At 44.8% G+C, this 12,167-nt stretch overlaps 1 protein-coding gene across 2 annotated transcripts in view; it reads left to right on the plus strand.

The window, feature by feature from the left end:
- Positions 1–12,167, plus strand: part of CCDC85C (coiled-coil domain containing 85C) — a 180,192-nt gene that overhangs the window by 114,437 nt on the left and 53,588 nt on the right. For both annotated transcript variants that reach the window (XM_056851435.1, XM_056851436.1), the window contains exon 2: positions 2,134–2,210. In XM_056851435.1, the coding sequence (XP_056707413.1) occupies positions 2,134–2,210 (77 nt within the window). The remainder of the gene's footprint in view (positions 1–2,133; positions 2,211–12,167) is intronic.

A 12,167-nucleotide genomic window follows, 5' to 3' on the forward strand; every position in this document is an offset into this window, starting at 1 on the left:
CCTGCCAATTTTGTTCTCTAATTGGTATAACAATTAGAACAAATATATGTTGCAGTATTTATTTGGGGGGCGCATGTGTTTATGCACCAAATTTTGGAACCCCCTGCTGGAGACCTCCATACTGTAGGTCGCTGAGATAAACACAGCCTGTCAGGTTCACAGGGTGGTGTACCAGGGGGCTCAAAAAAACTGGTTTTGCTGCCTGTCTGGAGCAATAAAACAAGGAATTTGGCAAGCACCTGACGGTCTGATAACTGATAAACTACCATTATCATGTTGGGTTACCAGCTGAGCAAGCCTGCTCTGCTGTGATACAGATTTTGACAACACATCTGTTTTTCACAATTCAGCCTACTTTTTCTTCCTTTTTTTTTCCTAATAAGGAGGATATGGGTTTTTTCTTGTCTCATGCGAAGCTCTTTTTCAACAGAAAGTGTTAATTTATCACAGAGAGATACTGGTATTATAGGTACTTTCATAAAATCGCTCTTCTTAGAACTATTGTTATAGTCTCTCTGTGTGCTGTCTGCCACACTATATACAGTGGCATATTTTTCAAGTATTTTCCAATTTTTCCCATCAGTAGTCAAAGTGCCTTAAAAGATTAGTCACAACATGCCAACCGGGCTGCAGAACTGCGCAATGAGACACAGAGAATCTCAGCTATATTTTGAATTGTTTGACATGCCGCTGCTGCAGAATGTTCAATTTCTTACCTCCAGATCTGCCTGGCAGGGGCTATAGAGGTTACAGCTGCATTCCAGCGCAAGGAGAATGTGTAGAACACAAATTTGGAGAACACAAATTGATGTGATACCCTGAGTGGAGTGATGCAAGGGCTGGTTCACACATTCATGTACATCATCTGATGACATGTACCCCGTTGACTTGTGTGTTTGGATGGGCCATTCCAGGCTGAACACCACACGTTACCAAATTTGAGAAATAATTTGTCAGATTAGGCTTCCCATTTAACTGCCTGTGGTGGGAATTACCAGCCCCCAGCCCCAAGTTCCCACCCCTGAGGAACTGAAGATTCAGAGAAAAGAATGGACTCAACATAGCTGTGCTCTAAGGAGTTCCCCTACGCTCTGTGGCAAAGACCGTAGAGACCAGAGGAGGCAACCTAGAACATCACCTAGAGGTGGCATCATATCCTCCCCAAACTCTACTCTCCTCAGACCCCCCCCCCCAAAAAAAACTCTCAGCATTTTCCAAGGCTTGCTACCCCAACAGGCGTGTTGGGGTTGTTCTATCGAGGTATTGAATGGCCCAGCGGCCTTTCAATGCCTGGATCCGTTGCCTATGCCGTGCCAAATGCTCCATCCGTTGTAATCAATAAAGCTGTGGCCTTTGTTATGCCAATAAATCAATGTCTGTGTAATTAATTAACTTTCCTTTCCAAGCGGGGCCGCTTTACCCATGGGGCCACAATCCATCTACTTACACATATCTCTAGAACAGTGGTTCCCAACCTTTTTTTGACCAGGAACCACTAGGACTTTTTTGTTCAGTGCAGGGACCCCAAGGTTCAAAATAAAAATTCTGAGAATTTGAAAATAAACTTTAATCATAATTGTTAGTTAAACATTAAGCTTAGAATAATATTTGAATATATATTTTTATAATAGAGAACTTTTAATTGAAAATATTTTATAACTTTGTTTCGCGGACCTTAATTTAGTTCTCGCGGACCCCTGGGGGTCCACGGACCCCTGGTTGGGAACCAGTGCTCTAGAAGGAAGCAGCTGCACGAGGTTTCCAATGTCCTCTTCTTGCTCTTCCTGTGGAATGCTAAAATGGCTCCTCAGCTCCTGCTTTCAAATGAGACGAAAACTCATTATTTCTGCCCAGTTCCTTGAAATGCCAAGATCACTGGCAGAAAGAAACCTTGAGGCTTCCCATTTTAAAAGCTTTTTCAGGTTCTGGGTCTTCTCCTTTTTGGTCCTTTGTTGTTTTAATAGATTCTAACTGCGAAATGCCCTCTTAGCTCCCACGGGCCTTGTGCTTGAACTCCTCTCTTGACCTTTCCCTTCCACCGAGAGGAAACATTCGTGAAGCTATCTTTGCTTGACTAGAAAGTGCTATCTCTTGGGAAGGTTAATCTCTCTGTCTCTCTTTTTCCCCTTTAAGATTCATCTTCTAACTACATCAGACAACTTGAAACTAAAGTCAAACTGCTGGAGGACGATAATAAACTTCTTTCTCAGGTAAGTGGCTTTGCAGCCTGTCATGGCTGGGAACTCTACCCACTTAAGGTTGCCTAACCTCCAAGTGGGGCCTGGAGATCTTCCAGAATTACAACTCCAGACCACCAAAGTCAATTTCCTTTGGTGGTTGGACTCTATGGCATTATATCATGGTGAGATCCCGCCCCAAACTCCACCCTCCCCAGGGGCCACCCCAAAATCTCCAGGAATTTCCTAATCTGGAGTTGGCAACCCTGCTATCCATCGAAAAGGTACTTTCCTTTTCTCTAAGGGGGCAGAAGTTGATATGGACCAAATTTTTACTTCATGTCAGCTGGAACATACCTTCCATCTAAAATGTCTTGGATGACAAAGGGGGTTGATTTTAATGGTTTTAAAATGTAATTTTATCATGTGTGTTTTACCATGCATTCCTGAGCTGTGCCGGCAGCCAGGGCGAAAGGCCTCTGGAGGCTGGCGAAGGCCGGCGCAAGGGCCCACAGCTCCAGCATCCGGGCAACGTACACCGGTCCCAACGCTGGCGTGAAGGCCTGGTTGCTGGACGCTGTCAAAGGCCGCATCATCGTCCCAGGAGGCATTCCTGGGGCATCCTGGCATTCCGGGAGGCGTTCCCAGGGTCTCAAGCCGCTGGCCTGGGGGCGGGGACACCCGTTAGGCGGCCTCCTAAGCCATTATGGCTTGAGAACACCCCCTATTTTGGATTTTTGGCGCCGGGCGGAGGTTTCGGCAAGGCTGAAACCTCCTTAGGAGGCAGCGCCGCTGCGTTGCCTCCTAAGCCTGGCGCAGGCATTCTCCTCCGGAATGCACGGTTAAATTATTAGCTGCCTTGGTGGCACCTGTGAGGGCAGAAAGGTGAGATATAAATAATAATACTAAAATAATAGTAAATAATAATAAAATGCAAGCTTTCTTGCCGCCCTAAGCATAAACTGGGATTTTAATTCTGGAAATGATAGCTTTTCAAAGTGAATGTATGTATGTATACATGTATACCAAGCACTAACTTCTGGATTACTGGACTCGAATCCAGCAGCACTAACTTCATACCTCTGCAAGGATTAGCCATAATGTTTGGGGGTTCCTGTGATGCTGTTAAGAGTCTTGGTGTAAAGTACATATTGTAAAGACATGCCTCAATGTGAGGAAAATGCTTTGGTCCCATTAACAGAAAAGCATGTCGCCAATTTTGGGGTATAAGTTAAAGGAATGAACATTTACAATACCAAAATATATACAATGGCTGGAAGAGCTCAGTAGAATTGTTGAAAGTCAGCTCATTGGTCTATCAAGATCTGTATTGTCTTCTCTGACTGGCAGCAGCTCTACAGGGTCTTTCACATCACCTGTTATTTAATCCTTTTAACTGGCCAAAATGGAAGTGGATAATAATATTAAATTTCTGTTTTATTTTGTAGTAGTTTAAATTGGTATACGCTGCTTTGATTTTATTCCAAGTAAGGCACAGTATGAGGATTTTTTAAAAATTTTTGAACAGCACAACCTGTTGCTAGGAGACAAGCCATGGATTTTGGTAACAGGCTGCCTAATGTACCCCAGCTTTGTGTGAGCCACAAAACAAAGTGTACTTTTATCTGTTTCTCCCTTTGTGTGTGAGGTCAAAAGCAGGATCGATCATTAATAGGTGAAAAGTACATGGGCAATCAACAGTTAAAACGACCGGGGGGAGGGAGGCATTCCTCTTATTAGCACATGATGTTCTTGCCAAAGCTTCATTGCACTGAAATGTAATGATAAAGATAAATTGATGGAAAGAGTTATTAAAGATAGAATCGTCAAGCATATAGAAGGGCAAGCCCGGCTGAGCAAAACCCAACATGGCTTCTGTAAAGGTAGGCCCTGTCACACTATCCTTTTAGTGTTTTTTGAAAGTGTCAGTAAGCATGTGGACAGGAATGAGTTTGTGGACATTGTGTATTTGGATTTCCAAAAGGCTTTTGACAGGGTCGCCCACCAAAGACTGCCAAGCAGACTTCATAGTCATGGGATAAGAGGACAAGTCCTCTTATGGATTGAGAGCTGGCTGAAAAATAGGAAGCAGACAATGGTCAGTTCTCCCAATGGAGGGAAGTGAGCAGTGGGGTCCCTCAGGGATCTGTGTTGGGACCGGTGCTTTTCATCCTGTTCATCAATAAGTTGGAGTTGGGGGTGAACAGCAAGATGGCCACGTTTGCAGATGACACCAAATTATTTAGGGTGGTTAAAACAAAATCGGACTGTGAAGCGCTCCAAAAGGATCTGGGGGAGGGACTGTGGCTCAGTGGTAGAGCATCTGCTTGGCATGCAGAAGGTCCCAGGTTCAATCCCCGGCATCTCCAGTTAAAGGGACTAGGCAAGTAGGTGATGCGAAAGACCCCTGCCTGAGACCATGGAGAGCCGCTGCCGGTCTGAGCAGACAATGCTGACTTTGATGGACCAAGAGTCTGATCCAGTAGAAGGCAGCTTCATGTGCTCATGTGATCTCGCCAAACTGGAGGAATGGGCATTAAAATGGCAAATGAGTTTCAATGTGAGCAAGTGTAAAGTTATGCATATTAGGGCAAAAAATCCCAACTTCACATATACACTGACGGGATCTGTGCTGGCAGCGAAAGACCAAGAAAGGGATCGTTGAAGATGTCATCCCAGTGTGTGGCTGCTGTGAAAAAGGCTGGCCATAATTAGGCAAGGAATAGAGAATAAAACTGCTGCTATCATACTGCCTTTGAAGAAATCTATGGTGAGACCACACTGTGTACAGATCCGGTCACCACACCTAAAAAAGGATATTGCAGAACTTGAGAAGGTGCAGAAAAGAGCAGCCAAAATGACTAGGGGACTAAAGCAACTATCCTATGAGGAGCGGTTAAAACGCTTAGGGCTGTTTAGCTCCACCCCAAAAACCTCCTGACGATGGCGAAGAGGGACCTGGCAACCCTACTCTCGAGAGCTTATACCTGGAAAATCTTGTTGGTCTCAAAGGTGCTATTATCTCCAGGATCAGAGGAGCATGCCTATTATATTAGGTGCTGTGGAAGATAGGCAGGACAGTGCTGCTGCAGTTGTCTTGTTTGTGGGCTTCCTAGAGGCACCTGGTTGGCCACTGTGTGAACAGACTGCTGGACTTGATGGCCCTTGGTCTGATCCAGCTTGGCTTTTCTTATGTTCTGAAGTTGGATGTCTTAGTAGTTAACAGCTGAAATTAGACTTACACAGATTTATTATATAAAATCTTTCTTGGCAAATCTCTCGATTAATAGAACTTAAAAAAAAAACCAGGAGAAAGCCAGGCCATGCTGATCAGCTGGATCTTCCACCAGAGAGAAACCCATGGAGTGATTCACATCCATAAGTCACATGAATGGCCATGACAAATTCAAAACAGGAACCACAAGTTACATGATGAAATCGTTGTCTGTTTGGTCTACTTTCAAGCCTCATTTCTGAATTCTAGAGCCCCATGATTACCCAATAAAATTAATTGGTGGTAAATTCAGGACTGAAAAAGAAAGAAAGAAAGAAAGAAAGAAAGAAAGAAAGAAAGAAAGAAAGAAAGAAAGAAAGAAAGAAAGAAAGAGGAACAAGTTTATGGCAGCACATGACTTTGTTTATTGAGTTTTACTGGCTCAAGATGTGATATTGTCCTCTAGCTTAGAATTTTTTAAAAAGAAGATTTAGATGGCTTTGTAGAAAATAGATCAACAGCCGTGGTCAATAAATAGAATCTTCATGTTCATAGGTGGATAATAGGGACAAATGTCAGAATAGGGCTGTCCTTGTTGCCCATCTTGTAGATTTTTGAGGCCATCTAGTGGACCATTGAGCCCCATGGTATAGAGTGGTAGGCTGTAGTACTGCAGTCAAAAGCTCTGCTCACGACCTGAATTCGATCCCAAGGGAAGTCGGTTTCAGGTAGCCGGCTCAAGGTTGACTCAGTCTTCCATCCTTCTGAGGTCGGTAAAATGAGCACCCAGCTTGCTGGGGGTAAAGGGAAGATGACTGGGGAAGGCACTGGCAAACCACCCTGTAAACATAATCTGCCTAGTAAACGTCGGGATGTGACGTCACCCCACAGGTCAGTAATGACCCAGTGCTTGCACAGAGGATTGGACCATTGCTGGAACTAGAATGCTGGTCTAGATGGACATTTTACCGTGCCATCCTAAGCAAAGTTATACCCTTCTAAGTTCACTAAATTCAGTGGGTTTACAACAGCGGTCTCCCTTGTGCTGCACCTTTTCTGGTGCCCACCAAGTATTTTTAGAAAGTGGGTGAAGTCAGGTGGGGTTTTTAACCCAGCAAGGCTTCTGATTGGCTATTGGAGATTTGATTGGCTGTGGAGATGTTTTAAAATGTTGCTTTGGCAGCAGCTGCCACCACAGCACCAGGATCTACACTGTGTTAGTGAAGTTAAGCTGTGCCAATAATTTTGTGGCTGGCTCCATCTTCTGTGGCAGCCATTTTGTGGCAGCCATTTTGTTGCTGCACCTACGGTATAGCAGACCGTATGTCAGAATTCCAAATGTGCCTGCAGGCTCAAAAAGGTAGGGGACCCCTGGCTTAGAAGGATATAACTCTTTTTAGGATGGCATTGTTTGTCCTTTTCCAGCAAGGCTCTTATGTTTTTATTAGTCTCTGGTGTGAATTTCAGTTTCTCTTTTTACCTCTGCATGTATGTAGGGGTTGCAACCATACTTGCGTTTTCCTTTGATCCGGCTCAGGAAGCCCGCAAGTTGAGTTCAGATTGAACATGGCATTGTGTGGATTCTGCATAAAACAGTAGGGGCATCCCACCTTCCACTCGGGGGAGAATTCCCATGTGGAAGCAGCCTAAATTTTAATTCTGTACAGTTTTTAACTCTGGAGTTACCAGTATTTATACAATAAGAAGTCTGAATGGGTTCATTCTCCAAAAAAAGAGGCTTTCTAGTTTAATGTAATTATATTTTGGAGGGGGGGGGCGGATTCCAGATCTAAAATGGAAAGCTGACAAACCTACATCAATGGCGTCTCTGATAACATGAACGGCAGGTTGAAAGGAAGGTCTGGTATGTACCTTTTTATTTGCTTGAGGCCGGCCTTCTGTATTATCTTGTGTTGAAAGACTACAGAGAGTGCGGAATGATGAGGTGCATTTAAAAGTCTTACACTTAATTTTGGGAAGGAGGATGGAGACACAACAGGGCGCTTTGACACATCACAGAACAGGTCAGATAACTTGTTTCCTGGGAGAGGCACTCACCAGCAAAAGATCCTTATGTTTCAGGCTTCTTTGTGACAAGGAACATTTTTAGAATAAAAGCTTGCAGTAGAGCTTGCAGCCGGAAGATTGAATTACTGTCGACGAAGCGGTATTTTGCCTCCACGTTTTAGCTCTTGGAAAGATGCCAGGTATACTTCCATAATCGCCGGTGATTTGCTAATCTCGTTAATGCACAGGCATTGTTGGATGCTTAGGATGTCAGATTTCGGCACTCCAGGGTCTTGTCGACACAACTTCCTACCAGCGAGGAAGCCGCTTTCCACGAATCATTGAATGTCAGTATGCGAGAAGGATAAAAAAACGCACTGGGAATCGAACCCCAGTTCAGCTGGTGGTCTCGTTAGCATCCCAGCTGCTCCGGGGAATAGTTGTCAGCATTTGAAAGCAGACCAGCTAATAGAGTTTGGTGTTTTCCTTTCTGCTGGGTTTGGGCCTAGCAGCAGTAAAACTCAGCGCAGGGAGAGTTTTAACAGGCAGGGCTCAGGTGGAGACTAATTAGCTCCAGTTAATCAAACCATATATTACATTAAGCTCCCAATATGGCTTTATTGGAGCAGGGCTCCTAATAATCATGGCTGTGTCCCCCTCCCTCCATCCCAGTTCTTAGCCAAGATAACCCATTTTCCCTGCTAAGCTAATAAAAATGAGAAGTCTGAAAATAGGCTCATGCTGATGTGTTTGCTTCAGTGGTTGGTTATGATTCTGGGAGAAATCCCGCACGCGTGAAACTGCCTTATGTTGAGTCAGACCCCCGCTCTGTCAAGGTCAGTCTTGTCTACTCTGACTTGCAGTGGCTCTCCAGGGACTCAAGTCGAGGGGCTTCCACATCAGCCTTCCACCTGCTACTTTTTAACTGGAGGTGCCGGGAATTTAACCTTGGACCTTCTGCATGCAAAGCAGAGCCTCTTCCACTGAGCCACAGCCCTTCCCCAAATGAGTGGCAGTGAATTTCAGCCTTTTGAATCTAATTTTACATATTCTGCAGAAAGATAAACATACAGGGGGCCCTTCCCGACTTCATTAGGCAGGCCATTCCACCAGGTGGGAGCCACTACGCAGATTGCTGGGGTTACAAGACAGGGCAGAAAGACTGGATAAAATTCTTGTGTGAAAAAGTGTGTGCTTAGTAGTAGAAGACGAAGAGTTGGTTTTTATATGCTGACTTTCTCTACCATTTAAGAGAGACTCAAACTGGCTTACAATCACCTTCCCTTCCCCTCCCCACAACAGAAACCCTGTGAGGTAGGTGGGGTTGAGAGAGCTTGAACAGAGCTGTAACTTGCCCAAGGTCACCCAGCTGGTTTTGTGTGTAGGAGTGGGGGAAACAAATCCAGTTCACCAGGCTAGCCTCCGTTGCTCATGAGGAGGAGTGGGGAATCGAATCCGGTTCTCCAGATCAGACTCCACTGCTCCAAACCACTGCTCTTAACCACTACACCATGTAGGTGCATGCACCAGTTTGCCATGGTTTTGGGAGCCTCCATGTGCAGACTTTCCCCATAGTCTCTGAACGTCCAGATAGCCATGTATGTCCTTAGCTAGTTTGCAGTGAATAGAAACAAACTTTATTTATGTTAGAGGTGTCCTGTAATTTGCTCTAAAAATTTAAAGCTTCTAAATTCAGCTTTAAGGGGAGGGGTAACATTTTTGTGTGTGTATGCTGTTTCTTTTAAAGCAAGTGCACATTTGCAATTCAGGTTCCATGGGCTTGACTTTGCTCCCACGCTCGCCTGGGATCAGCTGTCAAAATATCAGCAGGTCTGTATCCTCTATTCAGATCCAGCATGCCCAGAGGATTTTCCAGGTCAGAGAGCGCCTCTAAATTTATTGGCTGCCTCTGACCCAGAAAACAGCCCAGATCTGAACTGAGCGCTCGTTTCAGCCATGAAAGCAGCAAGATGGAAAAATGGAAGGAAGTTTGTCACCGAGATCATGACAAGATTTCCGACAAAGCCTCAAGTTACATAGCGAGGCATTCCTTGGTGCTTTTAGCAGATCTGTGAAAATAGTGCCAGGATGAAAGCTTAGAATTAGAAGATTCGAATTCATGAGAATTCTCTGCGTTTGGTATAGTGGGTTGAGCTGATCAACCATTCTCTGTAGATCTTTTCAATAAACTCTGCCAATATCATGCTACTGAGATCACAGCACGCTACCATTTTGAATGACATTTACATTAATAGAAACACTTTAAAGAATACAACTGTGGCTCCAGGGGGCAATGTGAAAGAGTGTCCTACACAAATCTCAACCTCAGCACCTGCTCTGTGAGGAAAGAAATGTCTTTGTCAGGCTTTCCAACAGGTGGTCTCCCTGCAACTTAAGAAGAGGTTAGATGGCCATCTGTCAGCAATGCTGATTCGGTGACCGTAGGCAGATGATGAGAGGGAGGGCATCTTGGCCATCTTCTGGTCACTGGGGGGGGGGGGCAGGTAGTTGTGAATTTCCTGCATTGTGCAGGGGGTTGGACTTGATGACCCTGGTGGTCCCTTCCAACTCTATGATTCTATGTTACCACAGTAGCATGGGACAGAACCTGGGGGAGTGGCAACCATGCTACTCAGGTGATGGATGAATTGGGCCTCAAAATAAACTCAGTCTTTTAAGTATTGGATCTAGGTTTAGGTTCAGTTTCCAGCTCAGATTTAGACATGGTGGCGGCCTTTGGCAATATGATTGGTTTCCTGACTGTTGGCAATATGATCCGTTTCCTAACTGTGAACCTGGAATTATACTGACTGCCTCCCGTAATGCTCACAAGGATTGTTAGGAACTATACATATTCCACCTATAACGGCTGTAGGGTGCCCAGGTTCCTGCTGGGGTCAGGGAACCCCCGTCACTGGGTCCTGTTTCCCACCACTGTTCCTGCAGCTGGTGGGGGGTGGAAATAGACAACGGCATGGCATCAGGTCCGGGAAAACCTGGACATGACGTCAATCTGCTCTAGGAATCACTACAAACTGTGGTTTTACCCCAAAGTTTTACCATAGAGTTTACCATAGAGTTTCTGACGATACCGACAGAAGTGTGACATCATGCCCAGGTTTTTCCTGGGTGGCACCATGCTGTTGCCTGACAGTGCCCCCCCCCCATGTTCCTGCTGTACCTGGCAACCCTAAATGGCTACCAAACAAAAGGCTAGTTTTAGTCACTCCATGGAATTGCTGACCAGCTCATCATGTGGCCTGGACTAGCTCTTCACATGGATCAGCACCCAGTAACACTCTGTTACAAGTAGTCATCAATAGGTTGCTTGTTTGGAGTGGTGTGGTTAAAAAAGTGACCAGTCTACACTGCTGAATGCAACAGCTTACTTTTCTGCGACAGCCACCACGGTTAGTTTCAGTTGGGTATCCATGTTAGTCTGTAGTAGCAGAACAAAATTCAAGTCCCTTTAATTACCAACAAAATTTTACACGGTATAAGTTTTTGTGAGTCAAAGCTCACTTGTCAAATACATATCTGACGAAGCAAGTTTTGACTCATGGAAGCTTATACACTGGAAAATTTTGTCGATCTTAAAGGAGCTACTGGACTAGAATTTTGTTCATTTAACATGTATAAAGGTAGCTGTAACATGTATAAAGGTAAAGGTAGTCCCCCGTGCAAGCACCAGGTCATTCCTGACCTATTGGGGTGATGTCACATCCCAACATTTACTAGGCAGACTATGTTTACGGGGTGGTTTGCCATTGCCTTCCCCAGTCATCTACACTTTACCCCCAGCAAGCTGGGTACTGATTTTACTGACCTCGGAAGGATGGAAGGCTGAGTCAATCTCGAGCCGGCTAGCTGAAACCGATTTCCGTCGGGATCGAACTCAGGTCATGAGCAGAGCTTTTCGCTGCAGTACTGCAGCTTACCACTCTGCGCCACGGGGCTCTGTAACATGTACACCAGAATAAAAAATGTGAATTCTTCTCCAGTTTTGTGTATCTCATCACATTAAGTGACTATGAGCGTATTAGGGTCTAATGTTCAGGTACCAGTTCAACATTACCTGAGGTTACATTTGCCATGTAAAAAGAGGATGTAATCTCTCCACCTTCCCCCCCCCTCCAGCAACAACCTGATCATTTCTTCTACTGTTTTAGTGGTACCCACCTGTGGTTTACCCTCCAATGTTTGTGCCTTGAGCCCAGAGTTCTCATTAAGCGGTGAACATTAAAAGGCTCCCTCCCTTCCTCCTCTGAGTACCCTTTTCCAGTCTGTACTTATTGGCTGTGTAATGTGGCAATTATTTCCTTGAGGAGCAGTGCACATGTCTCCCACAAGTAACACAAAATTGCAAATCTGCCTTTATTTCCCCCAAGTCCCCTCCTGATTGTGGGGGTGGAGATTGTTATTATTTTAATGTACGATATCAGAAGGCCAATTTGAGCAGGAGAGTGACTCATTGCATAAAAAACACTTCTTACATTCAGTCTCTGTTTAGCATCCAATAAGGTGAGAACGCAAGATAGCTCACAACTAGAACGATTCTGCCGTGTTCTGTTCAGAACTCTGTGTGCTTCGTGCTAGGAAAATAAAAATCCTGCTTTGGGGTGATCCAAATTCTGTAGAATGAATCTGTCCTTTTTTCATTTTATGTATGGTTTATGCTGCGGGGTCTTTCCCTTCCTCTATTTCCCTGTATTCATTCTAGTTAATGCTGATCACAGGAAAGAGCAAGGTGACACAGAGGGGCTGGTCTC

The sequence above is a fragment of the Euleptes europaea genome, chromosome 6, assembly GCF_029931775.1.
Source record: "Euleptes europaea isolate rEulEur1 chromosome 6, rEulEur1.hap1, whole genome shotgun sequence".
Lineage (NCBI taxonomy): Eukaryota > Metazoa > Chordata > Lepidosauria > Squamata > Sphaerodactylidae > Euleptes > Euleptes europaea.